Source organism: Chaetomium fimeti (assembly GCF_033439085.1).
Source record: "Chaetomium fimeti strain CBS 168.71 chromosome Unknown B0H64scaffold_8, whole genome shotgun sequence".
Taxonomy (NCBI): Eukaryota; Fungi; Ascomycota; class Sordariomycetes; order Sordariales; family Chaetomiaceae; genus Chaetomium; species Chaetomium fimeti.
In genome coordinates, this window is record NW_026944336.1 from 217,367 (window position 1) to 244,576 (window position 27,210).

Consider the following 27,210-nt stretch of genomic DNA (forward strand, 5'->3'; position numbering starts at 1 on the left):
ATGGAAACAGGGTCTTGTATTGTATCAGCACCGGAAAACACCAAACGCAACCCCATCCCCTTCTTCCGACCCACAACCCAGGCTCAATTGGACCATATACTGTCTAAGTACATTAGATATACATCGAAAACCTCAACTCAACGAGAGTTTGAGCGAGCTACTCTGATTAGAGAAGCAACGAATCATTAATAATAACCGAAAGGTCTCGTACTCCAGGAAATTCAACCAAGGATGCCCGCCTTCTCTCTACGCCAATTCATGCCACTCAGGCGGGGACCGCGCTCCCGGGGTGTGATGCAACGGTGCCGGTGACGCCGGCATTTCCGCCGAGAACGAGTGTTGATGCAACCGTACCGCCGACGCCGGCATTTCCGCCGAGAACGAGTTGCCGTGGACCTCGTGCTGTACATGTCCCAGCACATCACCAGGCGCTTCATTGACGGGAACATAAGCAATCTTCTCGTCTTGGTCGCCGCTGTTCCAGCTTCCGTCCGTGGCCGAGGCGGCGGTGGCGGCGGCGGCGGCCGCCGCCGCCTTCTTCTTCCGCCTCCTCAGCAACCAGAACACGGCCGCGGCGATCAGGCCCCCCGCGACGACCGCGCCCACCGCCACGCCGGCAATGAGACCCGTGGGAAGCGCGGCCGGCACCGACGAGCCCTCCTGCGGGGAAGGCGCGTTCGGCGAAGCGGATTCGCTGCTGCCGCCGCCGGAATCAGAAGTACCCTCCCCGCCGTCGCCGTCGCCGCCGCTGCCGCCGCGGGACGAAGGCGTCGCGCTGGCGCTGGCGGTGCAGGTGGTGGCCGTGACGTCGGCGCCGGTCTCGTCGACGGCCACCAGGTCGGACTCGGTGGTCGGGTTGGCCGCCCACAGCGTGAAGCGGTCGGTGTCCTGGTTGACCATCAGATAGGCGGCCGAGAGGAAGGTGGTGCCGAGCGCGGCCATGTCGTTGCTGTTGATGTCCTGCATCGAGTTGATGAGGAGGTTGGGCCCGGAAGGGTCCGTCTTGATGACGCCGGTGCTGCGGTCGATGTCGGTTTCGGGCACGACCAGGAGGTCGTTGGGGACGCGGACGGAGAGGCCGGACACGAACTTGATGGTCATGTCGCCGTTGTAACTGCGAGGTGAAATATGGTCAGTTGGGGGGGCGGCACGTTTGATGGCACTGGGATGGGACGGATGAATGGGGCAGGGCGAGAGAGGAATGGAACGACGGGAGAAAGAGGCGATTATGGACTGGGGGGCCACGTACGGTGTATAACCAGGAAGATACCGCAGATTCCAGAAGTTTAACCCCGTGGAGCGTTGCAGATCAAAGATGGTGAGCGACTCGTTGGACAGTGCGAGCATCTTCTCGACGTAGGGCCTCAACGGCATGTTCATAAAGACGGGAAGGCTTGGCGAAATGCAGGTTGTAATGGATTGCGACCGAGAGCCCTCGAATAGGCTCATGTCTGTGCCGTCCGGGAAGTTGAGCTCGATATCACTGATGCTGACAACCATGTCGCTCTCGCATCCAACGCTCCCTCTTGAGAAAGGGAACGTGTGTCCCCGCCCGGTGACCTTGGCTTTGTCGTAGCCACCAAAGGCGACGGCGCCGTCCACGTGGCCCGACGGGATGCGCCCGAATCGGCCGGCAAAGAAGCTAAAGGTCCTAGAAGCAATCTTTCCTGACGCTTTCAGAGCGTTGAGAAGCGTCGAGTTCGAACCCAGCCCAAGAGTCATCTGGGGGTAGTAAGCTTGCTTGCCGAGGTCATCGGTGGCCACGCCCATGGGAAAGTCGAGCACCGAAGTGTCGCTGTTCAGCTTCAGAGTCTCGGCGACATACTCCATCTGGTTGAATGGGGCAGGGTCGGATGGATACGAATCCCTCGGAGGGGTTTTCGGGGATTCGGACTTTGAGCTATCGTAGGCGCCGCCCCGAAGAGTCGTGCATCCCACCCTGGTGAAACCGGGCTCCCACCCACCGCAATGGCCATCCGTCCCATAGAGATATGTGTTGTTTACGGTCCTGCTCGCCTGGTTAGCGCCCCGCCTGGCAGAGTTTCCGCGGACTTTCTCCTGAGTTGGATCTTGGTCGGGAACTGACCATGCGGGCATGAAGGCGAACTGCTGCGGCGGAGTTCCGACTGATACCTCAACGCCTCGCCTGATGTTATTGCTGGATAGTGTCACGTTGCCGAAGGGGACAGCGATTGGGGGCGGCGCGCAGCGGGCGGCCTTGGAGCATGTAAAGACTGAGCAAATGACGAGCCATGCTAACGTGTGCCACCAGGCACTCGAACGCTGAAGTATCATCCTCGGCTCCAGGCGCAGCAGGACCCAGATGCTAAGGCAAACGGGTGATGAAAACGAAGTGCAGAGAAAAGAGAAACCATTTGTCTATCTCACGCATGGGGAGCGCTCCCTGCATACATGTAGGTAAGTCAGTCTCGTCACAACTCGTCGGTTGGAACTTAGATTACTTGGGGGCCGCAACGCAGAGACCAGGAGTCCCGGCTCCGCGGCTCGGGATTGAAGTCCGTGAGCGGCATCGCGCAACCTGCCGGCGCATAATCTTTCAGCGCTCGCTCCACTTGAACCAGCGTATTTGCGCTGCCCTGGCATGGGGACGGGTTGTTGGTTCCATTGATGTTGGAGTCGCGAATCAGAATCAAGGCCGCTTCCCCCTGCCTGCGGAGCACAACCAGTCACATTGTGTCTTGCTGTGCCAAGAAGTTGCGAGGCTCCCAACGGCTGGCCTATCGCAACATTGGTGTAACCGCCCGCCCCATCAGCCCTGCTTCCCCACTGAACAAGGGTCAACAGCGAGTGATGCCCAACGTTTTTGGCGCGCGGAATGCAGTTGGCGCTCACGCGCAGCCAAGCGCCGATCATCCTTTGTTCGCTCCCTCTTAGTCTCTTCTTAAAAATGTCATCGGCCCCGCCCATGATTCTATCGTTGTGCCCAGGATGCCGCAATCATGACCGCCGCCATGACTGTGTTCGCGCGCAGGCGTCGGATTCAAACCCTTGTCGCCACCGTTCTTCTCCTCTTTGTCGTTTCCAGACTCTACCCGCTCAGCGGCGATGCCGACAGCAGTTCTTACCATTTCGGGTGGCATCCCCACGGCAAAGGCAGGCCCGCGCTCGCTCTCCCACCCGACTATGACCCATATCTCGAACCCGCCGTCTCGCAGTCGGAGTATTGTAACGAGCGGTTCACCCCGAAATACCTCGATGATTTCCGCACACACGCCATCCAGTATTGCGCGGCGGGGTCGACCGCTAGCCTGCGCTGTTTCCAAGGCCACAGCCGCGACGAAGGTGCGGTCGACTCGCTTTGCATCGGACAAGGCGCCACGCTGGACCTGGCACTCGGGCAGTTTACCCTGGATTGTGAACTGCGAAACCCCGACAAGAACGAGACGAACCGCGGGCTGATACCGTTTGACCAAATCAAGCCGGAGTGGTACGAAAGCGGCCCCCGCTGGATTTTCGACCATCATCTCAAGGTCCAGCGCGGCCCGTCGGACGGGGCGACGACCCGGTCGGCGAGCGAAGGCCGTCCCGGAAACCCGCAGTTCGCGCTTCTTGTCAAGCGGGAGTGCAACAGCAACATCTGGCACTGCCTGATGGAGATCTGGACCATGATGTTGACCTTCGACCTGTTGCGCACCACCCCGGATCCGTCCCGCCAAGGCGCCGCCTTCTTTTCCGACGTCGCGGACCTCACCAACACCCAAGCCATCGTGCTCGATGACCTGTCGGACGGCCACCTGATGGATCTCTGGACCATCTTCACCGGCCGGCCCCCCGTCCGCTTGGCGGACATCCTAGACGACCCCGAGCAGGCGCGCGCCTTCGCCGAGGTCCCGCGCAACGTCATCGTACCCCTCGCCGGGGCCGCCAACCCGCTCTGGCAGAACGACTGGGTCGACCACGACTGCGGGCACGCGCCCACGCTCAGGACGTTCGTGCGCCGCGTCGAGGCCTTCTACGGGATCTCGGCGGAGGAGGGGGAGCGGGAGGGGGACAGCCCCATCACGCTCACCTTTGTCAACCGCACCGGAAGCCGCAAGCTGGCGGACCAGGAAGCGCTGCTGGCGGCCGTCGCGGCAAAGCACCCGCACGTGCGCATCCAGTCGGTCGATTTCGCGACGCTCTCATTCCCCGAGCAGATCCGGGTGGCGCGCGCGACGGACGTGCTGCTGGGCGTGCACGGCGCGGGGCTCACGCACACCATGTTCATGCGGGACGGGCGCGGGGCCGTCGTGGAGATCCGGCCCGCGACCAACGACTACCGCGGATTCCGGAACTTGGCCTTCATGAAGGGCCTGCACTACTTCACCGCGCTGGTGGAGCAGATCCCGGCCCGGGGCAAGGTCGTCAAGCGGGATTCGTGGCACTGGGATGACGTTAGGATAGGGCTGGATGAATTTATGGGGCTCGTGGACGCCGCCATCGCAGCGGTGTCCCATTAGCCTGAGTCCTTCAGGGAGATAGATGCGGGGTTTGGTGTGACATTTATCAGGCGTTCCAATTTTGGGTCTGGGTTTGGGTTTGGGTTTGGGCGTAGCGGCTTCGCGGCTTGGGTACTTATTTCTATGCGTACCTGTAAATGTATAATTGACGGTGACGGGATAGACCTAAATAAGGCGTCTCAGTATGGGTGGGAAGAAACTGACGTATTTCTGAGTGGTGGGACGAGACGGCGGAGCGGCGGTTGAGGTTGTGCTCTGAGCCGAACGAACAACGAAAAGACATATTTACTACCGAGAATTCGAACAATTCGAACGATACATATTGTCGCCCTTATTTAGCCAGTCAAGACGGCCTGTCGGGGTCAATGGGTGTCCTCGGGAATGGAGGGAAAATGAAGTTGAGATGTTGAAAGAGGGAACAGGAGGAGCCGGGGACCTTGCATGCCAAGTGGCAGCGGCATCTGGCAGTCGATCGAGCCGGTGCAGCCCCCCCCACGTTTTCTGCCCCGCAACCCCCACCCCAACGAGTGTCGCGGGGCGGCAGGAAATCATCTCGCCGACTCGCCAAGACCAAAACAATCACGAGATTTGCACTCGCTGAACACACACCAGCCACCTCGACTCAATCTCACAATTATCGCGCTTCCCGCCGGCGGGACAGCCTCTTCAGCGCGACCACAACTGGCAGTCAGCTATCAAGACACACTGGCGGAATATCAACAAAAAACATCGAACCATCAAACCACTAAACACCAAAAAGAACTGAACGCCGAACCTAAAAAAGAACACCAAAAAATAAACACCAAAACCAAAACCAACCCGACAACGAAATGGACGGCCTACCACCGCACCACCACCGCCCTCACCCGCGCTTCCGCCCACCGCTACACACCCTCCCCCTCCCCTTCCCGCTCCTCCTCCTTCCCCCCCTCCTCCTCTTCATCGCCACCCTAACAACGCACATCACCACCCTCCTCCACGACCCCAACATCCCCTTCCTCCTCTCCCAATGCCACGCCCACGCCCGCCTCCCCCTCCTCACCACCTCCCCCCTCCTCCCAGATTTTGTGTCAACCCCGCTCTGCTTCCTCACAACCCTCCTCCAAACCGCCGCCGGCTCCGCCTCAGCCTCAGCCTCAGGCTCGGGCTCGGGCGCAGGCGCAGGCTCAGGCTCCCCAGAAACAGCAAGCCTCCGCGCGGGCGCCACCCTCGCGCCCATACTAGCAGCCATCGCCGCGTTGGTCACAATCACAACCCTCGAGTCGGCGCGCGTATGCAACACCCCCGCGCGACTGCTCAAACACCCGACCGCGCTCTGGGCGGTATTCCAACTCCTCGGCGGCCCGGCGATGGGCGCGCTAGTCTGGCAGGTGGGGTTCGTGCCTGCTTTCCTTAGGAGGGGGCGCGGGGTGGTGGTGGAGCGCAATGGCGGGCGGTTGGGGGATCATCATCATCATCCGGTGTTGGGGGATGGGATGGGGATGGGGATGGGGATGATGGGGATGCGGCATGTGCGGGTGCGGGCGGAGGGGTGGGCGGTGCCGGTTGCGGTGGGAGTGGGGTTTGTGGTGCCGGCGGTGGTGATGCTGGTTGTGGATTCGGCGGTGGCGGTTGGGGTTTGGTTGCTGTTCCCCGTGTGGGTGTCGGTGGTGCGGAGGGTGGTTCGGGGGTTGGTGGTGGTGGTGTTGGGCCGCGAGAAATGGGGTGGGAGTGTGCACTTGGAGAGGAGCTGGAGCGCGGTGGTGGGTGTTTATGCCGTGCCGGTGCTGTGCTCGGTACTGGCGCACGCCTACCTCGTCTGGTCGCTGACGCAGCCCGACGACCGCCGCGAAATGACGCGCTCGACGCTTAAGCTCATTACAACCGATGCCTTCTTCCTCGGCCTGACGGTTCTGTACTGGGTGTTTATGGAAGCGGGGTGGCGGGCGGCCCTGGTTATGGTGGGGATATCCGCGGCGCTGGGACCCGGGGCCGGGATCTGCGCTGCGTGGATCTATCGGGAGCGGGCGGTCGATCTGGATCGGAGCGTGACGGTCGTGGCGGTCGGATCGCGGAGGCCGAGCGAAGACGCGGATCCGTCTGAACAAACCCCGCTGTTGCGGTGAGGCAGAGACATGATGAAGTGTGCAGGGGTTGGAGAGGGGAGGGGCGGGGGCGAACAGGACGAGCAGGATCACCAAAACGAGGCAACGGCCGAAGCATGTTCTATAATGTCTAAACGATGTAAACGAGCCTAGAGATACCGTCACGATTAATGTAATGTCCACAGCGAAGACATGCCATGTCCCTCGTGATCTTTTGCCTTTTGCGTCGTCGTTGTCGTTGCCCGTTTTTCCAACACCCCAGTCCGCGACCAACCATAAAACGCCACCAAACAAGCCCCCGACATGCACCCCACGCGCACGTGGGATGGCGACATGAACGCCTCAAATGGTGCCACGGGGGCCGGAAACTATTTAAACACGAAAAACCCCACGGCATAAGGCTGGGGGAGGGGGAACTCGCAGCTCGGCGGATCATGAGATCTCACTGGTCGGAAACTGCCCGATATCCGGCCAGCCCGCGAATGACGCCCACGAATCCATGCCGAAGAACTCGGGGCCGAAGTTGAGCCCGTCGGGCAACTCTTCAAAGGCATTGCTACCACTCGTCACTGCGCTGGCCTGGGATGGGGCGACGCCCGCGGCGCCGTGCGCCGCCGATTCAGCCGCCATGGGCAGGCTCAACGCTGCCATGGGGCTTATGGACGCGGGCGGCGGCATTTGCATTGATCCTACGCTCGCTTGGTTCCCCGGGGTCGGGGTCGGGGTCGGAACCATGAGGTGCATGCGATTGGCCGTGTGGTCTGCTGCCGGCGCCGGGCCTTGTGGCGCGAGATACGGCGTCCCCGTTCCAGGACCCAGGCTGCGAGTGCGGCCCATTAAAGCGGGGGGAACCTCTGGCAGGGACAGACCGTTGGCAATCAGCCGCTCGATATCCGCTTGCTGCGTCGCTGTAAGTGAGTGCTCGCTCGCTCACGCAACCGCGCGGTTACCTAGGGAAACAGAAAACTTACAATACTGGCAGACGCTTGCCCGGGAGTTGACTGCCGCGCAGCGCGGAGGCAGACGCCAGCCAGCTCCTGGACGCGTTCTTGCGTGAAACCCAATCCAAGATCACCGCTGTCCGTCTGTAAACCGTGATACAGCACCCTCGAGCAGTGGAACGCGCACCCGGTGAGATCCAAATCGGCCACCGGGGGGGTGCTGGATGTGCTACTCAAACTCAGCAGCTGCGACATCATGTCGGCCATCCGCCTGGCGTGCTCGTAGCAGCTACGCCGGCTATGCATCACGAAGTGAGAGTCTAGTTGCTGCAAAGCAGCCGGGGCAAGTGCCTCCTTCAAGCCTGGGAGAAACAGGCGGTACAGGTCAAGATGACACTGTCTCCACAGCATGTGTGTGGTGATGAATATGTTAAGTCGGGTGGAATAGCTGCGCAGGCGGAAATTAGCCTCGTTCTCGCGGAACGAGACCGGCAACCTCGCCTCGAACCCCTCGAGTTCCGCAGCGAGCTCGGCCAGCTGACTCGGCAGCATGGCTAGCGTGTCCGCCGTGGGGGAAGCGGCCGCTCGTGATGTGCACTGCAGGATACGGGTGCGCATCCAGTACAGGCGGATATGCAACGCCATGAGGCCAAGCACGTCTGGCAAGGGCGGCACGATACCGGTTGAGGGGTCGGGGCCCGGCGACCGGAGCCCTTCCGTTGGGTCTGGCAGGTCAAAGTCAAAGTTGCGCTCGTTGCACGGGAGCTGCAGCTGGATTTGCCGCTCGGCATCGAACCAGATAGCGACATCCGCCTGGCCTGTCGCGATGGACGCGTCGATCATGTAGATGGACCACATCAGGCGGCGGCGGGCTTCCCGCGCGAGAAAGCAGAGGTCCGTATTCTCTTGGTACAGACGGAGGGCAGTCGCGAACCGGCTCGCAATGGCGTGGAGCATGAAGGCGCTGGAGAAGCGCTTGGAGAGGATGCGGTGCTTGACGGCCAGCACCAGGGCCTGCAGACGCGAAATGGTCGGCTTTTCGAGCCCTGCCAGGCACAGCGAGACGGACTCTTCGATGCATCGGTTTCCGTAGTCGACCATGCCCGGACCCATGTCGGTTAGGAGCGAGGTGATGCCGACGACGGAGAGGACGAGAGCTCGGTCTAGCGACCCGGCGTGGTAGAGCTCCATGAGGGACGGCCGGTGCAGAAAGGAAAACATGGCGACGTGGTAGATGTGGCGGAAAAAGTTGTCGAACGCTTTGAGGGCTAGGGCTTCGTCGGGTTCAGTCGGGTCGACGGCGGCCGTGGCAGGGCTCGCGTTGCTGCTGGAGGTGGCGTAGTCGTTTGGTGCGCCCTGCCCCGGAGGCGCATCGAGGTCCATCCCGGAGCCGGGAGACGGGGCCGCGGCGGGGTTCGGCAGCGGCAGGGGGAGCGACCGCTTGCCGGGCCGGTACACGCACTCGAGGCGCTGGACCCGGCAACGGTCACAACTCGGCATGGAGCCGCTGCACCTGGCCTTCCTGGCATGGCAGTTCTGACAGGCCTGACGCACGCGGCGGCGCGGGTACCGAGATGGCAGCGCCGTTCCCCTCGCCCTGGACGACCTCGACGCCGACATTCTCGTCGTACGAACAGCTGAAGCCGAGACGCTCACAGTTGGTGCAGATGCCGCGTCGGCCGTCACAGCGGACCTTGCGCGCACGACACGTGACGCAGGTATTTGTCCGTTTCTGGGGCCGGGGTGAGGTACTCATGGATGGGCGGTTGTCGACGGTCAATGTCAAAGTCAGTGGTGGTTGTTGATGTTGGTCCTCCTGCTGCTGCACTGTGCTCGCGCGCGGCCCGGTGTGTCATCGGCTGCGATCACCTCCAACAATTGCGTCACGGTTTAACGTTAATTCCTTTGATCCCGAATTAACTTTCTCACTGGCAGCCCCAACTCGATGTCGCAGTCGGTTTCTCGTAGAATGCGCGGGCGGGTCTGGTTCCCGGATTGCTGCAAACATTTCGCTGTCGCCAGAAAAAAGGGATGTTTTTTGCTCAGCCTGTCGTTTTCGTTTCTTCGGATTTGCCGATGTCAAGTTGCGTTGCTTGAGCGCAGGTGCTGTGCAGATCTCTCCGACGCCGCCCGCGTTGCAGGTGCTTTGGCCACTCAACTTTTGGCTTGCGGGTTGTGGGGTTCAAGGTTCATCGAGAAGAGAGAGGCACTGAGAGGGACAACTTTCGGGGTTCCTGAGAGATGACCCTGGTTGCCGTTTCGTGCCGTTGGCGGAACGTGGTGGGCCCGCTCGCTGGCAGCCGCCGCGGACTGGTTCTCCCGTCTCTTCCAAGCCTCTTGGCGGTGGAGCGGGACTCGCAACTGCTACCGCTCGGCGAGAATTCAACAGGCGGGATTGGAAGAATCACATGATGCACAGCCCGATGCCGAGCATGTAAGCAGAGCAAAGCACAGAGAAAAAGAACTTTTATTGTCTACCTGAGAAACTCTCAGAAGACAGCCAGTATTACGAGGCCGTGAACCGTCCATACTCCGAAGTCGTAGAACCACCGAGCAAACAGAATACCCCAATTACACTCCCGACTCCTTCCATCCCGAACACCGGACCACTCTCGCATCCCATAATCTCCCCTCCCGCCTCTGGGTTGGGTTACATGCGAACCCGCAACAGATACCGCAGGCGGACCTGCTTGACGTCGTAACAAATGTACTCGTTGTAGTACAGGCCGGCATTCGGAATGTTGGTGGCTCCGGGCAACACCGACGTGTCAGGCTGCAAAGTACATGTTAGCCGGCTATTCGGTGACTCTGAGGACTCTTCCAAGTCAGATAGAGGAGGGAAAAAAGAAACTCACCATTTTCACACCCGCCAAGTCGGGGTGGACACAGCTGGCATCCTTCCACTGGCTGGGACCAGTGGTGCCCTGGCCCCAGGTCGACACCATGCCGTTCTTCTCCGCATCCTCGCCCGCCGTGTATGAGGCGTTCACCAGCTCCTGCATGGGGTCACCCAGCTCAGCCTCGCAGAGCAGAAGGAGCGCGGTACCGTTCGAAATGGATGAGCAGCAGTAGTTGGCCGACTTGGACGCCATGTCGGCCAGGTAGATACCCTTGCCAAACATGTAGCCCGACACCGGTGCTTCTGGCGGCGCAATGCGAAGTCCCTAAAGCGTTGGCCAAGACACGTCAGTCATGTTATTCCTCCCCAGGGGTGAGGGAGTAACCAGGCAGCGGGAATGAAGGCGGAAGAGAAGGACGTGATTTCAACGTACCTGGCTGAGAATACCACCAAAGTTGGTGCAGCGGGAACCGTGCCACAGCAGGCGCCGGTTCTGGTCCATCTTCCCAAACTTGCTGTCTTCAAACCGCTTGAACTCGTCTTGGCGCTCGATACGGAAGATGCCCTCGACTTTATAGTGGTGTCCGTGCGTGGCGCCGCGGCTCTCGACCAAGTAGTTCTTCAGTTGGGTGAACTCGTTACCGGTCGGGTCGAGGGGCGTCATCTCCTTCATGTTGAGACCCTGGAACTGCTTGTCTGCTGGGTGGATCTCGTTTTCGGCAGCCTTGTCCACCTTCATGATGAGCGCAGCGTCCTTCATGTCGCTCAGGCTTTCCAGAAGTTCTATTTCTGTCTTAACCATGGACTGGTTGTTGATGACCGGGGGGCGATTTCTGCCAAATGCATGGGGGATCAAAGAGTAGAAGGTGTTGGAGAGCTGCTCAACCGCCGGACCGTACGCCATGCCGTGGACTGATGCAGAAGTGGCGGGGTCGTCGATGAGCGCGGAAAGGTCCTTGAGCGCCTGGAAACCTCGCGTGATGGTTGCCTTGCTGAGTTTCCCGAGCGGCAACTTATTGGCGTCGTAGTTGAGAGCCGACATGGCGGCATTGAAGAATTGCTGATTGAAGATGAGGTTCATGAGCTGCTGTACAGCAGGTTCGAGTTTTGACTCGGGTGCTTTCCGGCTCGGGGCCTTGTCTCCAGTCGCATTACCATCGGCCTCATCATCATCGTCCGAATCGTCGTCATAGTTCTTCTCGACGAAGGCATATTTACCCGGTTTCGGGTTGTTGCCACGATCCTTCCAGGCAAGCGTCGACTTGTCTTTAAACTTCTTCTCAAACTGCCGCATAGCGTTATCCAGAGTACCTTCGGCTGCGACTTGTGTCTGACCACGTTCTCCAACGCGGCCCCACCGAGTCCACGTCCGGAAGATGCCGCTAGGGTCCTCCAAGAGCTACTCCTCTGTCAGACAGAAGCACCTGGGATGTGGGGTTTGTTGATCTCACCTGGATGCGATAAAACTTATTGTTGTTATTTGACGCATTGGTCTGGTTCAACGACGCGTCGAAAATGACCCCCGCATCGTCGATGTAGACCTTGGACGTGATGTATGGGCAGCCTTCATCGAGAGGGATTTGCATGTTCTTGCTCTTCGCGACTTGGCCTTCGCCCATGGCTCTCTCGACCTTTGCCTTGGCCGGTTTCTCTTCCTTTTTAGGTTCGGCATCGGCAGCGTCGTTCGCATCGTTCGCGTCCGGCATATCGACATCATCCTCCGGCTCTACCTTGACAGCAGCTGCCTTGCGCCCTCTCGTGCGCTTGGGTTTCGGCGCAGGTTCGGTATCCGAGGCATTGTCCACGACGGGGGAAGGAGCACGCTTCCGCGCCCTGGTGCTTGTTCTAGCGGTACCGTTGGTTTGGGACGACGCTGCGGGCGCCGACTTGGATGCGTCCGGTTGTGCGGGGGTGGAGTCGTCGTCGTCCTGGTCGGTGGCGCCAGGCGTGTAACTATCCTCGGCCTCTTTGGTGCCGCTTTCCTCGCAGGCAAAAAGCCATTCCAAGCTCACAATGTGAATACCGAGTGACTGTGCCTTGGCGACCTTGGGAGATGGCTTTTTGTAGTCGTTCTCGGTTGCCAGGAGGTGGGTGGCATCGTCGGTTACGCTGCTGGCCACGACCGCTCCAAGCTCCTCTGCTTTGGCCTTTATGAAGGCGTGTGGAGCGCGGGGAAAAGTGCCACTGAGGGCGATCTTGCACCCGTCCAAGGCTGGTTTCGCTGGAGTCGCCGCCTTCTTTCCCCGCTTTGGTGGCATCTTGCTCGGGTTCTGGAGGGAATGTTGCGGTCGGGAGTGGGTCTCGTACTTCTGGAATGGAGTAAGGAGACTGATACGAGGTCAATTGGCAGTCTCGAAAAATCGAGAATGTACGCTCAAACCAGGGGAATTCTGGCAACAAGTCGGCTGGATGATTGGGAGAAATTGAGAATGGCGAGATGAAATTTTGGTCGAAGAAAGAGCGATTCGTGAGCATGTAAATAAGCCCCCAAACAAATTTCGTCCGGTTCAGCAGCGCGCCGTGTCGAGCAGGCAACAACGGCCCCTGCTAGGGTCAGAACACCGCGCGATCACGGGATCCCAGGGACACCAGCAGGCAACCAGGCGCTATCGACGGACGAGCCCCACAAAATGTTAGGCAGGTCGACGTTCTGCCTGCACAACCTGGAATTGAATCGCGAAATTTCCCGATGAAGCCACAGTTATCGCCAAGCTGTCCATTTCCAATCGCTTCTCTGCAAAGTAGCAACCAAGAACCTCTCGATTCCAGCCTCCATCTCCAAACCCTTTTCCCGCCCCGCATCTTTCTTTTTTCCTGAATTCTTGGAGTTTTGCCCCGGTAGATTGTGTCAACTGTAAATCCCATCCACCACACCCGAAATATCACATCAATCACATGACATAAAATCCCCGAGGTCCTCGAACATGGTGTTTCAGCAACTTCGTCCGTGGCTCGGAGTGTTAACGACTCTCACTGACACCCGGACGACTCACTCGGAGTATCACCGCCTAACGTCACCTGTTTAGTACCTAGGGAGCCCGCAATACACTATCTTCTATCCTTCCATCTGAGCCCGAACCTCTTTCACTTGTTCCTGCAAATTCCGAATATGTGACGAAGAGTTCATTACCGACCCAGCCATAGTACTAGTAATCCCCATGACGTGTTATTAGAGTGCAATAGGAAAACCCAACCAGAAAGGAGCCTGTGGTATATCCGTTTTGAACGGCTTGGTCCGAGAGAGTGCGGTTTGGTTTCTGGGACTGAGTGTGCTGGACCGGCTCCCTCGCCATCACCTCGCAGCTTCTTCTCCAAGCAGCCCCTTTGATGGAAGCTGGAAGGTTTCAGCCAACAACGGCGGACACACTGACAAGCTTCCGTAAACTGTGGTGGGCGGTAGGAATGGGTCTCTGGACAACGATAGAGATATGGCGCCGTGAGAGAGAGTCCGAGGAACATTCAACAATCTTGAAGGTCTATCTAAAACAGCTTCAGTTTAAGTTCCGCGTGTGGTGTCAAGTCAGAGTATTTGAATCCACCACCGTTTCGAGATCCCTCAGAGCTATGATATTGAAGAATAATTTCCGGCACACACGATCAAGGACCACCCCATTTGTACTGCGTGCTCCGTCACTCCGTTCATGAAACTGTCAGACCCGCATGGTTATAGCAGAGTGAAACCACCCGAAGAAATTGGTTCTGTCCGAGAGCACTTGGAGGCTGCCAAGCTCACAACGAGGATGATCCCGCCACATGCCATCTGTGTGGGACAGTGTAGCCTGGTGTTCAAACACAGTAACCAGCGGGGGTGGGGCGCTATTGGTATCGAGAAGACGGTTATGTACTAGTCAGGCACGTCGGGCACAAGAATAAGGCGAGGGTTCCTAGTACTGAAGGACCGATCTATGAGAGTGAAACAGATTCAGGGTCGAGTCCAAGGTGTCCAGCAATCGTCCCAGCCGTCGGGAATGTTCTAATTCGGTCAACTTGCGTCTGATGCTTTGCATCGGAGCTGCATCTGCATGTCAAAGTAAGAACCTGTTTCCCTGTTCAGCTGTTTCAGCCAGATGCAATCACCGAAGTCTTGCAGCTCCTGAGTTCCTCGTGGCAATCGGAGGAGCTGTGGGGATCGAGGGTTCGCGCCTTGCCTCGTGGCATTGGGGTCTCTGGGCCTCTCGCCCATTTGTTGGATGCAGGTCGCACCCCGCCACCATCATGCCACAAGCTGCGCAACCTGCATATTTTCGGCTTCTAAAATTCCAAACGGGCGGATGCACCAAGGCAAAGGAGCGCACCAGAGAAACCAGCGAATCTGAAGCTTGGCGCAATCCGGAAGGATGTGGGGCGGTGGACCAACCAGCCAGCATCGATCCTCAAATTTTGATAGAACAGTCTCGAACACCGAGCCCGCATGATGACGTAACCCATTTTCGCAGGTTTGACTGCCGAATCCGCCAATTGGGGAGGTGTTCGGGATGGACTCCGGAGAACATTCCATCATCGTGCTTTCCGTTTTAGGTGACACTGAGGTCGGAACCTGGTGTGCCTGGGCCGCGCACGCCGCGCCATGGCAGGAACGTGACAGGGACGTGGGCAGGATGCAACGAGTTTTAGAATGGAAAAGTTAAAGCTGGAACTCTTGGGGCCCCGGGCTTCCGGCGGACCCTAATATGTGAATATGTATAAACATGCAGCTGAACATCCACCCGTCGAACAGCGCAACGTCGAACGCAACCCAAAAACGACAGCCGCCACGCCACTCTTTTAAACTTCAGCATCTGCACTGGGGAATTCCCGCAGTCGCATGAGCCCTTGACGGCCACGGCATTGCAAGACCCCATCCACAACCGGACCCAGGGATAGATAAAACCCCACCTGCCGCCGCTCACTCACTCCGTCACCTCGCGGCCATTATCATCACCAACCAGTCTGGACTGAACAATCAAGTGCTCTGGATAGTCACGACACCACGGCCCGATTCCAGCCCGATCCCAACCCGATCCAAACCATCATTTCCTTTCCCAACAAAGAAAGCGGGCATATCACATCCACATTCGGCAACAATCGTTTGGCGATTTTTATTAGTTATTGTGAAGATTGCCCTTTATTTGAGGTACGGAAGATCTCTCCCAACTCGCCATACGCAACATTCTCGACGCAGTGGTCTGACAACCACACAGATACCCCCTTTCCACTTCAGCAAACCCCAAAACAACATCCAATCTGGGCTAGAACAACACCACACCACCACACCACCGCCTAAGGTACCTGGCACTGCAGCACATCCAAGCAACCAAAAAAAAAGCGAACGTCTCCTCAACAAACACCACCACACACCTCCACCCACCAAAAAATGTGCGGCACTCGCATCAGCTACGCCTGCCAGACGACGCTGGTCTCGCAGTCGACCACCTGCGGGTGCGCGCGCGTCGTGGCGTGCGGCAAGAGCACCCTCTTCTGCGGCACCTGCCCACACCCGCGCTGCAAGGAGCTGCGCGGCGAGGCCGTCGCGGCCGTTGGGAGTTAGAAGTTAAAGGGGCGGGGGTGGATAGGGGCTGGTCCAGCTGGATTGGGGAGTTCATCTTCTTCTTGCTCGGGATATGCCTGCGGGCTGTCCCTGTTAGGTGGGGGTAGGGCGGGCGTTGGAGGTTTTTTTTTTTCTCTTTGCTCTTTTCTTGCGGGGGGGACGGATACAACGGCGGCGTTTTGTTTCCCGTTTTGGGAAGGGCGGGTAAAAAGAGAAAAGCAGGGGTTGGTTTCAGAATTGGGGAGCGCATCCCGGACGACTGGCGGTGGTGGCGTGTTCAAGGCCGGCCTGGACCTGGAGAGGATATTGTATGGACATCTTTGAGACATGTACAATTTACCGTGTGATACCCGTACTGGTTGAGATCGCCAGGCACTCCGCATGGCGGGGGGGATTTGGTGAGGCCTCTCGGCGGAGAGACGTTGGACTAATCTGTACAGTACCCCGGTACATATGCATATAGCGAGATATTTCAACGGCGGCCGCCGATCACATGCAGCGCGGGTACCGGTATGCTGGTACACAAGCCGGAGGATCGGCGCCGGCCCGGACATGGTGTTCCAACCGAGGTCAGTGTAACGCCGATCGGTGGCGAGATACATAATGACAGGCGAGTTGCATACAAACAGACCCCATCACGGGAATAATCTCATGGCATGATCGGTCGAGGTATCCACCACCCTCACCATCCTTCAACTTTACTGAAACGGCCATGCAAAGGGGGAGATTGTGTCGCGGTACATCCATCTCTGGTGAGCCTGTGTCAGTGGGTTTACACAGGATCAATTCAAGATTAGCTAATTCGTATATCTCTCCATCGACTAATACAAAAATCATTACATTTTGTTTTCCAGTTACCCAAACTCTAACCCAGTAAACACCAACCAGACCGTTGGCCATTGCCCAGTAGAGGTATTGCCCATTGTGTACCACCCATTGCCGTTCCATAGCCATGCAAAACCCACCAAGCAAACCGCAAACAAACGAAACAACAACCCATCCCCAACCCCAAAACCGTGATAGATAACCCCCCCCTTAACACTCCTCCTCCTCCTCAACATCCTCCACCCTCAACGCCTTAGCCCCCTTCCGCATAGGCTTCAACCAATCCTCCCTCCCCGGCGGCCAATAGACCCTCCCCTCGGGCCCACCCATAGCATAATCCTCCTCTGCCACCTCCCTCCCTCCAGGCGCCGCATACTCCCGATCCTCCGCGCCGGCCCCCACATCATTCAATTCCACCGGCTCCTCATCGGGCGCCCGTTTCCTCTTCAAATTCCTCGCCGGCTTCTGCCTCTTCTTGGGCGTGGCGTTCTTCTTCACCGCCGGCGGCGGCGGGCGCGGCTCGTCCGCGCGGTCATGCGGCACCATGTCCCTAATCCGCTCAAACCCGGGCAGCTTAAACGCGCGCATCAGCTCAAACACGGCCTGCTCTTTATCCTTGGCCTCGATCATCAGGTCCATGGTCGGCGGGCAAGGGGGCAGGGTGGCGACGCGGGGGCTGTGCTTGCGGCGGTCGCGCGGGGTGACGGCGCCCGCGCAGGCTTCGCTGTAGTGCATCTTCTGGCGGATGCCCTTGCGGGACCAGGTGGCGGCGATGCGGGCCTGGAGGTCGGGCGCGCTGATGTCGAGGGTGCCTTCGCGGCATTGGGTGGGGTCGAAGATGATGTTGTGGTGGTGGTAGTCGAGCACGAGCGGGATGTTGAGGGCTTCGCAGGTCGGGAGCAGGTCGTGCACGCTCCAGCCGACGTCGTCGTTTTCGAGGACCAGGCGGGCTTGGATGGAGGGGGAGAGTCGGGTGGTGTAGTTGGTGCGGAAGCGGGCGAGGGTCGCGGCTTTGTCGCCGTACACGCCCCCCATGTGCAGGATCATGACGGCGTCGCGGTTTTGTTGGTCGGGGAGCTTGAGCAGGGATAGCATCTCGTCGTGGTATTCGAGGTCTCTGACAGCGGCGTCGACGACTTCCTTGCGGGGCGAGCCGAGCTGTGTGAACTGGCCGGGGTGGGTGGTGAGGCGGTGGCCTAGCTCGGCGGCTACCCTCCCGACCTCGGCGAGCACGTCGGAGGCGAAGGGCTCCAGCTTGTAGCCGTGTACCTCGTGGCTAGCAAAGGGAAACATCTCGGAACTGAGGCGCATGAACTTGATGCCGTACTTGTCGTTCCAGCGCAGCATGCGGATGATATCCCGGGCGTTGGTGAGGCCGAGGTTCTGTAGGAACTTCTGCCCCAACTGCTCGGAAGGCTCTTTGGATTTGTCTGGCCGGTTTTTGACCGAGTGCTCGGGCTGGGACGGGTCTGTGAGCGGGTGCCGGTGGTCGATGATGGAGGACATACGACAGGTCCGGGAGCAGAAGACGGGCGTCTTGGCCGAGCGAAGATATGTGTTGAGACATGCATAGCCTAGACGGCCTTTCCATGGTAAGGGCAGATAGCCACTGTTGACTGGCGGCGCTCTGGCAGCACCCCGTTCAGGGACATCGGGTGCCTCCTCTGGGGTGTCTATCCTAACGCTCTCGGGATCATGCCCGGCTCCTCCTGTAATGTCCCGGGCAAAATTATCTTTCTCCTCCTCGCCCGGGGTGGGCAGCTGCCCTCCGCTTGTCGGTGCTGTTGTCGGTTCTACGAACCTCATGGCTTCCCCGGCAGGCTCGGCGTGGGCTGCCTTTGGGATTCGTGGCTCTGAGGACTCGATCTCTTCCTCGATTTGAAGTTTCTGCCTCTTTGTTGCGCTCCTTAGCCGGCGTTCCATCCTAGCGAGCCCCTCAATGGCGAGCTGCATTTCCTCCTTTAGCGTCTCCTTGCGCTCTTGCATTTCCTGTTTGCTCACGTTGTCTCCTTCGGGGGGCTTGAGCCCCAACATGTTCCCTGCTGTTGGCGCCACGACGTCCTGGGGCTGGAGGGCCTTGATTAGGCCGCGGTTCGACCGGCGGAGTTGAACCTGGGGATGGAGAGGCGTGTCAACATTGATGGAGGCCAAGTCCACCTTGTTGCAATCCGGTCCAGGGGACGACGGCTTGGACCTTCGAGGCATGACGGAAAAGGGTCGGGTCGCGTGGTAGGTTAGGCGGGTGTGGTGGGTGTAGTGGGTGGAGGTATGGCGGGACGAGAGTGGCGCAGAGGAAAGGGCCAGGGAATAGCGAGCGAGGGAGTGAAAACGGATAGCGGGCGGTGCTCGTATTGGGGGCCGGAATGGGAGGGCCAGGAATCTCGGGTACGGCAGAATTGTAGTAGATATAGAGGTTGAGATACTGCGTGATGTGCGAGAAGAAGATCCGGTAATTGGAAAGGCGAAGACGAGGGCGGAGGACCGGAGGGGGAAGGGGGCGGTGTTTGTAAGGGTCATCCCCCTTTATTCACGACGTAGGAATTGCCGAGTATAGTGGCCGGTGATGATGGGGGAGATGGTGTGAATGGTCACGGTGTGAATGGGGACCTAATGTAGGAGAGTATCGAAATTTGGAAGTGGAGGGTAACAAAACCCGGGTCAAACACTCCCGGGTCAAACACTCCGGTGATACACTTGGCTCAGGCCATTCTGAGACAATCTCAGCAGCTCTACAGGCTCAAACGAGGTTAGATTCCAGTGGGTGCTTGCCACAACCGCACCATGGTTCACCGCCCGATCGGCACGATCGATTCCACCGAACGATCCCGAGAGGGGGCTCTGCAAAGTCGGAAATCGAGAATACGGATCCAATAGGAAGCTGGGCTCAGTGATTGACTCGATGCTCCGGTGTGGCAACAATCGGCAACAATCTCAGCTGGGTACGACGCTGAAGTGTCAGGAGTGTGTGCGAAGAAGTCGAGATCGACCTGAAGCAGAAGTAATGAAGTCATCGGTTGCGGGGATGCAACGCTGTTGAAGGGTTGAAGGTGGGGGCTGCCAAGCCGATGTGACATCCCGTGCCTGCCTCGACGACGTTCTGCTTTTCTGCTTCCCGCTTCTCCCTTCCGTGTCTCACACCGCACCTGCAGTTACGCGCCTGCCTCACAAGATCACTTTCTCACCATTTTCACTGTATTGTTAGGCATGCAAGATAATTGTGTAAAAATACAAAATTGGAAGCTTAGATTTGCGCCGCCGGCTCGCGCAAGGTAAAACCTGAACTGACTCGGCCATATTATCATGATATATTCAACTCGAGGAACCAGCTGGCTTTTGATAACTCGGAAACGACCACACGATCACAGGACAAACAATACAGTAGACACCATATGGAATTCAACAATCCACCCCCAAAACCCGAATTCCACTACCACTTCCTCTCCCCCACCTCTGAAACACGACTCGGACCAACACCAGCATCAACACCCCCAACCCTCCTCGCCCTTGCCCTCGTCACCCTCCCCGGCGGCGGCGGCGGCGGCTGTGGAAACCTCCTCTTCAAATCCGGCACCGCAATCGGCGCCATCCCCTTCTCGACCTCAGCCTGCTCGTCCGCATACCGCCCCGTGGCCAGCAGCCGCCGGCCCTTGTCGACCCCGTCCCGCGCCGGGCGCTGCCAGTTGAGGACGGGACGGCCGGCCCTGAGGCGCGAGCCGATGGGTTCGTGGGTGCTGATGGCGTCCCACTCGCGCGCGTGCTTGGGTTGGGGGGTTGGCGGTTGGATGATGTCGGATGGTGGGGAGGGCGGGGAGGGGTAGTTGATTTGCTGTAGGGGTCGTTGTTGTTGTTGTTGTTGTTGTTGTTGTTGTTGTTGTTGTTGTTGTTGTTGTTGTTGTTGGGGTGGTGTCGAGCGGCGCTTGCGCATCCATGCGGAGAGCTCGCTGTGGAAGTTGGAGAGGTCGGCGTCGAGAGTGACTTGCGGGTGTTGCGTCCATTTGGCCAAGTCGTCGAATTCGTCATCTCGGATGCGGTCGAACCGGGCGGATAGGTACTCGGGGTCCCGGGTGATGATGCAGTAGAGGCTGAAGGCCACGCCCTTGATGTCGTTTAGTTCGGGTTGCTCGTAGTTGTTGTGAGGCCCCTTCATACCAGCCGGTGCCTCCCCAATCTTTGCGGCTGCGTTGAAGTCGAAGAGCAAGATGGAGTCGGTGTCTGGGTTGATTAAGAGGTTCTGGGCGAAAATACTCTGGTGCACGACGCCGTACTTCAGGTTGAGCTCGTCTACAAGGCCCATCAACTCTCGAAGCCAGCGTAGCTTAAACGGCCCCGAGAGCGGTTCGTCGAGCGAGGGGGCCGAGACGAACGGGGTGGTGAAGCCAACGACCCCGAGCCCCGTGAGCTCCTCCAGAACGAGCGAGTCGATGGGAAGGATGAGTGGATGGGGCGGCAACCGCGCCATGATCTGGATCTCGTCCCAGACACCGCCGTAGGGGGGGCAGTTGGCTATGGCCTTGAAGGCGCCAACCTTTTCTTGCCCAGAAGTAGGACAGCGATAGGAAACCTTGGTGACTGTGCCATCGACACGGTCAAGCTCGGTCAGGTCGGAGCGGAGCAACACGGGCAGGCTACTCGAAGATGGGAGCCCGTATTCCTCCACCGAGGGGTAGTAGGTACACCATGCACCGTTGTACTCGTCAGCCGTTGACGTCCATTCGACCTCCCCCGAGGGGCCGATATCAAGCGCCAGCACGTCGGGTGGCAGGGTGTCGACCAGCGAACGCAGCACTCGCGTAGTGCCGCCGAGATATTCCAGTTGCACCCTGTCCTCGAGATCCCACCAGTCCGTCTCGTCTTCTCTTTTGTGCAGGACATCCAGCCATCGGTATGAGTCCCAGTCGAACCAGACGTACGCGTCTACCATCATTCGCTCCCCGCTGCCATCGGGTTCGAACCGATCCGCAGAACTGCTACCGACGAGGTCGAAGTTGTCGAGGGGGTGATTAGGTTGCAGTTTCATGTTGACGGCTGGCCTGGGCGAGTTATTTTACACACTTTGAGCTGCGTTTCAAGAAATAAACCAGCCAAGTTGATGAGTGGTTGATATACTCCGGGGACGCAGCCAAACGGCATCACCGAGTCTCTTTGTTCTACAAAACTGAGAAAGGAACCTCTCGTTAATCCAGCACACAAAGAAGCCAACAAATTATTGCTCAGAGCGGGAGGGCTTGTAGTTGCCACTCGTGTGCCTTTTGTCCTCTCTATCAGGTCTGATACTGCCGGATGTATCGCACACCTACCCCGAGTCCGCTTCCGGGGCGTCCGCTTCATTGTGTCCGCTTTGTTCTACTTTCCCGCACTATCTACCACTTGATGATCTTCTGAGGGAAGAACTCATCAATGAGCTCCAAGTAATAAGGCTAGAACTGTATGTTAGCGAAAGTAATTCCTCCCATATTCCAACGGCCATCTCACCTTCAGCTCTTCCACCTTGGGCACCTCATCCGACTTGCTGTACAGATCGTAGGGGTTGAAGGCCCGCACGGCGCTCAACAACGCCTCATCGCCATCGGCCATGAACTCGGTGTATGCCCCTTCCTTATGCCAGGGATAAAACGAGTGGAAGCGCACCATGGCCAGCGCCTCGCGCGGCAGCGTGCTCTGGTCGCGCAGCACCAGATACAGGTACTCATCATGGCCCCAGCTCATCATCAGCTCATTGACACCACACCCCGGGCGATAGATCCCATGGCGCGTCGCATACACCTCATTCCCCACATCCGGGTTCGCCGCGAACAAATCCGGATAAATACACCGCTCATCAAACCGACAGCCCACAGGGAACGTATCCCCGACCACATCCCACTGGCCCTCGCAGCACCCGTCAAAGAACAGCATCAGCTTGCCCAGGTCGTGGATCAGCCCCGTCAGCTGCATCCAGCGCGGCTTGCCGTCGCGCCGGATCGCCTCGGCGCTCTGTAGTAGGTGCTGGATCTGGCTCAGCGACGTGTCCGGGTCGCTGTCGTCCACCAGCGTGTTGAGCTTCTCCATTGCCTCCCAGATGCCCATCTGCGGGCGCTGGCGGGCAGGGGAGTAGAAATGCTCGCGTGCGGCGAGGTTGTGCGCGACGGTTTGCTTGGCGTGCTGCTCCGCGTAGAAGTGCTTGACGCGGTCGCAGGCCGTGGTGTATTGCCGGAAGGTGGACTTGTCTTTGGTGGCGTCGAAGTGGGAGGCCGAGTCGAAGGCTGCGCTGTCTGTTGTTGTGGTGGTGGTGGTGGCCATGCCTTTGAATATGTTGACTGTGTCGACTGCGTCCGAGATGGCTTCGAGGGAGGCCCCGTCCCGGTGGACAGGCGGGCGGACGTCTACTGCGGCCGCCATTGGGATTGGATATTGGGGGAGCACGGGGAGGTAGAAAAAGTGACGCTAGGAAGGGGTGGGGAGGTAGACCTCAACAATGGGTGATCCAATTGTTGTGCTGGAGACGATGGGTCAACAATTAGACATGTGATTTGTGTCCCTTATGAAAGCGTGTAAGGACCGTTGTGCTTGGATGTGCGCGGCGCCCGGGGACTGTATGGCCGTTACTGAGGCGTGGTATTGTCGGGAGGAGGCGGGAAACAATGGAGGAGAACAAGGACTTGGTCGGCTGGCCCAGGTCAGGAACCGTTCCTTCTCCGGGGTCCAGACCGCCTTCTTATTCCGTTGCGGCATGTTCATGGTTGGGGCCACCGTCGGTCAGGAGCATCATGTATGGTCAGGTTAAACTGGGGAGCGGAGGACGACAGCAGGAAACTCTCCGCCGCGATTACGCCGATAACTATGGGGAGCTCGACGAGATGGGGGAGGACATGGAGGGTAAGGAAGCAGATCCACGTCATCCACCCCCGTTCACCCGCTTGGGGTTGGCGAATCTCGGCCGCACCAGCTGCATCAGAATGGATACAAGAGGAGAAGCCTGCTCCTTCGGTTCCAAGGATCTGTGTCTTGCTTCTCTCTCTCTTTCGTTTCTGCTTGGAACGGCAGAAGGGTGGGTGCCACAGCTCCTCCATGTGCCCACCGACGTGGTTCTTCCTTGAATGGCACGTGAACGGGTTGCCAGGGTCCGATGGAGAGATGCAGGTCGACTTTGGTCAGAATCGGCGAGAATTACCTTTTTAGACCAGATGTGGAAACCTGACGCGGCGAACTCCGCCGTCTCACAGAGTCCCGCTTTTAGAAAAGGCAATTCTCTACGATGCAGGTCTACTTATTTCGGAATGGCATGCGAGGGAAAGCGGCTAGCCGGTTGATGTGGCCAACCGACGTCTGCACCGGCAAGAGGAGCCGGTCGTGTATGAGACAGTCAAGGTCTTAGAGAACACCGTCCCGACTGGGAGTCACCGCTCCAGCTGCTGGGGCCTTTAGTCGTGAAAGCATCTTAGGGAATTTAGTTACCGACGTGGTGGGTTCAGAGGACATTCCCCAGTTAATAGAATGTGTGGCCATCGACTGAAACGTTACGTCAATAATGGGGGTTGACCAAGTTCGTGGTTTAGGAGAGTTGGTGGGTGCGATGGGTGCGATGGGTGCGCGAGCCGAAGAAGCACCTGGATGGAACGCGTCAAGTTCGCAGATTTGGTCTTCGAAGGGATAATGAATGTAAACTAGGTCTTAGCACGTCGAAGCCTAACCAACGGATAACACGAGCGTGGAGTTACTATCGAACCACACACCCGAACCCCTGTCTGGAGTCTCTCATCGATGGGCCATCTATCATTATAGAACCCGAGGTTCTCCTGCACCAGCCGGGTCTGGTATGGGGCTTGATGGGCTCTGCACGGTGGCCCGGGAAACAACTTAGCAGCTTCTGTGCTTAGAGGTAATCTACGACCCGAGCATCTTTCTTCCCGTGGCGCTTCAGCTTGGTAAGGCATAGTATGAAATCAAATCGGAATCCCCCAAGGAGGTGGTCTATTACTACCTATATGTACCAAGCAGTTTGACCAACCGAATAGCCACCGATTCAATATCTTCGCTACTCACTCCTTGGACCACCCTAGCAGGTTGAAACTGCAAATACATTTCATTAACTTCGCTCCACTATCCTAAACCCCCAAACCCTATGGGCTGTTGACAATCTCCGCAACCTTGGCCCCGGCATGCTGACGGTATTTGGCCATGAACTCCCCATCAATATCCTCCTCGAACACATCGACCTTGGTGGTAGCAAACTTGCGTGCGCTGACCTTGTTCTTGAAGAGCATATCCAACTCGGCGAACGAACGCCCCGACGGCTCGGGTACGCGGAAATAAGTATAAACAATGCACAAGAAGCAAACGCCGGCCCAGAAAAAGCCTGCAAAGTTTGCCCAATCCCAGGCACCGGGATTCAACATGTACGGCGTGATGGTACTGCAAATGATGCCCACGATGATACTTCAGGGAGGTTAGCGGTGGAGAGTGGGACCTCTTTGAGAAGAGACTTACTAAAACACACGCCCGAGGGCAACAGTCTTGATCTGCAGCCGCCGTGTCGAGATCTCGCTAACCAGCGAGTAGCAGACGGTGCCTACTGTCAGCTGGTATGTCAGGGCCCAGCCCAGCATAATGCTGCCCGTCGCGATGGAGCCTTGTCGCCGCTGCGCCTCAGGCACGAGGCCCAGGAAACCGAGGATCAAAAGCATGGCAAAAAGCCCGCACAGGCCGTAAAGATAGAGAGACCGGCGGCCGATTCCACGGCTCATCAAGAACCAGGATCCGACAACCCCCTTTACAGTAGTGTTAGCGTCTATTATCCTTGGAAAGTAAAATGCCAGGATCTGACTTACCACCATGTTAATTCCGTACTGGCCAAGCGCGAAGCCGTAAGCGCTGTCCGGGTCAAGACCGGCCTGGGTGAGGAAGTACGTCGAGTAATTCGAAAAGGAGTTCCCTGACAGATTCTGAATAGCCCAGCACATTCCGACAATCTGTTTACCGTTAGTCATCGAAGCCCTCATACTGCTCAACTTCGGCCCGCCTTACCTCCGTTCTCCGCAAGTCGTAACCCTTGAAACAGTCCAAATAGCTCGCTCCGCTCGTCGTCTTCTCCTCCAGCGCCGTGGTGTGCACCATCATGTCGACCGTCTCATCGGCGTCAAAATTCGTCTCCCGGTTCAAGCTGGTGAGACGCAGGAGCGAGGCCTTTGCCTGGTCCAGCTTCCCCTTGCGCACCAACCACCAGGGAGACTCGGGAGCGAAAAAGATGCCGAGGGCGAGCGGAAGCGGCCACATCCACTGCAGCGCGTATGGAATTCGGTAGCCCCATTCGTTGTCCCGCCCGAGCATGGACATGATGACGCCGATGCCGATGAACTGGCCGAGACCCCAGCAGAAATTGACGTAAGTCGAGAGATAGGCTCTCATAGCGACAGGGCAGACCTCGGAAGCATAGGTAATGGTGAGGGTTTGGAAGACGCCCCATGGCTGTTCAAAAGTTAACAACGTATCCTCAGGGGTTAGGGGTTAGGGGTCCGTACGATGCCGCATAGGATCTCAGCCGCTAGTAGCGTTTGCACATTCTGGGCCGTGAAGAACAAGGCCGTCCAGGCGTTGATCAGCATGAGACAGACAATCACTGTCCAGCGGTAACCAAATCGCTCAGACACCCAGCCGTTGATCAGGAGACCAATGAGTTCGCCGACGTTGGCGCCCTAGATCCACCGGTTAGCTTTTCGTCTCATTCGACCTCGCTCGTCTCATCTTATCCCGGTGAAGACCCTGGACCGGGGCGGGAATGAAGCGGGCCGGCGCGTTGCGGTCCCAGCTATTCGATCCTTTTATTCTGTCTTTTTTGTTTTTTAAGACAACACTTACGTTACTGAGCCCAGCTTGCCATGGAGCCGTCACTTCCCATTCTCCGTTGGATAACTGCTCGCCGTATTTTCTATTGAATTGTGGAAATGCGTCTTTGAGCCATCCAGTTAGTTGACAGCGCCATCTAGGGGAACTCGCAAGGCCGAGGAAGCCGTCACCTCACGGTGAGCACCTACAGAAGTTGTTTATCAGGCAAATGTCGTAGCCCTCCATCACAATACAGGTTGAGATGAGCATGCTCCATGCGATGGCCTTGGGATACAGGCGGATACCCTGCATGAGGGTCATCTTCTGCTCCTTCTCCGTGGCCAACTTGGCGCCCTGGATGACACGGTCCGTGGCGTTGAGCTGCGACTCGGATAATTGGTCCTGGACGTGGTGTTCCTTCTCATCGCCCACGACGGCTTGCCCGGAAGGCGCAACGCCCTCGGGTGTATGGTCTGAGGCCATCTTGGTGGCGGTTCACTCCCTGTTCCGGTGTGCAGTCAAGGTAGATAGGTGAGACAGACTCTACTCCTGCGTAGGTAATGCGCCGGTTCACGAAAGGGCTGTTGTTGGTGTTGGTTATGGGGAAAAGAAAAAGATCAACTCCCCGAGCTCCATTCAAGGCCCATGTTGCCAAGCGGGATGGATGGAGAAACCTGGAAGATTTCTCGAAGAATATTTCAACGGGTCCAATGGGCTCGCATTTTAGGGATGT

At 58.1% G+C, this 27,210-nt stretch overlaps 9 protein-coding genes across 9 annotated transcripts; 2 read left to right on the forward strand and 7 right to left on the reverse strand.

Annotated features, from left to right (window-relative positions):
- Positions 1-246: 246 nt before the first annotated feature.
- Positions 247-2,295, reverse strand: B0H64DRAFT_329717 (aspartic peptidase domain-containing protein; the record flags this gene model as incomplete). The annotated part of the gene is made up of 3 exons (XM_062800891.1): positions 247-1,114; positions 1,250-2,016; positions 2,083-2,295. The coding sequence occupies 3 exons, from the start codon at positions 2,293-2,295 to the stop codon at positions 247-249; spliced, it is 1,848 nt and encodes a 615-aa protein (XP_062655266.1).
- A 677-nt stretch (positions 2,296-2,972) lies between these two features.
- B0H64DRAFT_329608 (uncharacterized protein) lies at positions 2,973-4,460 on the forward strand (the record flags this gene model as incomplete). Its single annotated transcript, XM_062800887.1, has 1 exon — positions 2,973-4,460. One exon carries the CDS (start codon positions 2,973-2,975, stop codon positions 4,458-4,460), a length of 1,488 nt encoding a protein of 495 aa, XP_062655267.1.
- An 830-nt stretch (positions 4,461-5,290) lies between these two features.
- On the forward strand, positions 5,291-6,594 carry B0H64DRAFT_477945 (uncharacterized protein; the record flags this gene model as incomplete). Its single annotated transcript, XM_062808229.1, has 1 exon — positions 5,291-6,594. The coding sequence occupies one exon, from the start codon at positions 5,291-5,293 to the stop codon at positions 6,563-6,565; it is 1,275 nt and encodes a 424-aa protein (XP_062655268.1). The 3' UTR covers positions 6,566-6,594.
- A 382-nt stretch (positions 6,595-6,976) lies between these two features.
- On the reverse strand, positions 6,977-12,881 carry B0H64DRAFT_426808 (poly polymerase catalytic domain-containing protein; the record flags this gene model as incomplete). The annotated part of the gene is made up of 8 exons (XM_062805751.1): positions 11,776-12,881; positions 10,758-11,723; positions 10,341-10,649; positions 10,172-10,258; positions 9,089-9,217; positions 7,516-9,030; positions 7,115-7,444; positions 6,977-7,084 (listed from the first exon to the last, which is right to left on the reverse strand). The coding sequence occupies exons 1-8, from the start codon at positions 12,580-12,582 to the stop codon at positions 6,977-6,979; spliced, it is 4,251 nt and encodes a 1,416-aa protein (XP_062655269.1). The 5' UTR covers positions 12,583-12,881.
- A 2,625-nt stretch (positions 12,882-15,506) lies between these two features.
- On the reverse strand, positions 15,507-16,669 carry B0H64DRAFT_239890 (uncharacterized protein). Its single transcript, XM_062799826.1, has one exon. It carries the CDS (start codon positions 16,451-16,453, stop codon positions 15,848-15,850), a length of 606 nt encoding a protein of 201 aa, XP_062655270.1. The 5' UTR covers positions 16,454-16,669; the 3' UTR covers positions 15,507-15,847.
- Positions 16,670-16,886: 217 nt separating this feature from the next.
- B0H64DRAFT_420009 (UV-endonuclease UvdE-domain-containing protein) lies at positions 16,887-18,881 on the reverse strand (the record flags this gene model as incomplete). Its single annotated transcript, XM_062805427.1, has 1 exon — positions 16,887-18,881. The coding sequence occupies one exon, from the start codon at positions 18,879-18,881 to the stop codon at positions 16,887-16,889; it is 1,995 nt and encodes a 664-aa protein (XP_062655271.1).
- Positions 18,882-19,809: 928 nt separating this feature from the next.
- On the reverse strand, positions 19,810-22,103 carry B0H64DRAFT_239950 (uncharacterized protein). Its single transcript, XM_062799828.1, has one exon. It carries the CDS (start codon positions 21,691-21,693, stop codon positions 20,104-20,106), a length of 1,590 nt encoding a protein of 529 aa, XP_062655272.1. The 5' UTR covers positions 21,694-22,103; the 3' UTR covers positions 19,810-20,103.
- On the reverse strand, positions 21,865-23,175 carry B0H64DRAFT_239947 (uncharacterized protein). The gene is made up of 2 exons (XM_062799827.1): positions 22,149-23,175; positions 21,865-22,093 (listed from the first exon to the last, which is right to left on the reverse strand). The coding sequence occupies exons 1-2, from the start codon at positions 23,052-23,054 to the stop codon at positions 22,037-22,039; spliced, it is 963 nt and encodes a 320-aa protein (XP_062655273.1). The 5' UTR covers positions 23,055-23,175; the 3' UTR covers positions 21,865-22,036.
- A 1,507-nt stretch (positions 23,176-24,682) lies between these two features.
- On the reverse strand, positions 24,683-27,089 carry B0H64DRAFT_240053 (uncharacterized protein). The gene is made up of 7 exons (XM_062799830.1): positions 26,687-27,089; positions 26,511-26,602; positions 26,174-26,347; positions 25,680-26,120; positions 25,484-25,624; positions 25,143-25,423; positions 24,683-25,091 (listed from the first exon to the last, which is right to left on the reverse strand). Exons 1-7 carry the CDS (start codon positions 26,958-26,960, stop codon positions 24,776-24,778), a joined length of 1,719 nt encoding a protein of 572 aa, XP_062655274.1. The 5' UTR covers positions 26,961-27,089; the 3' UTR covers positions 24,683-24,775.
- Positions 27,090-27,210: the final 121 nt, after the last annotated feature.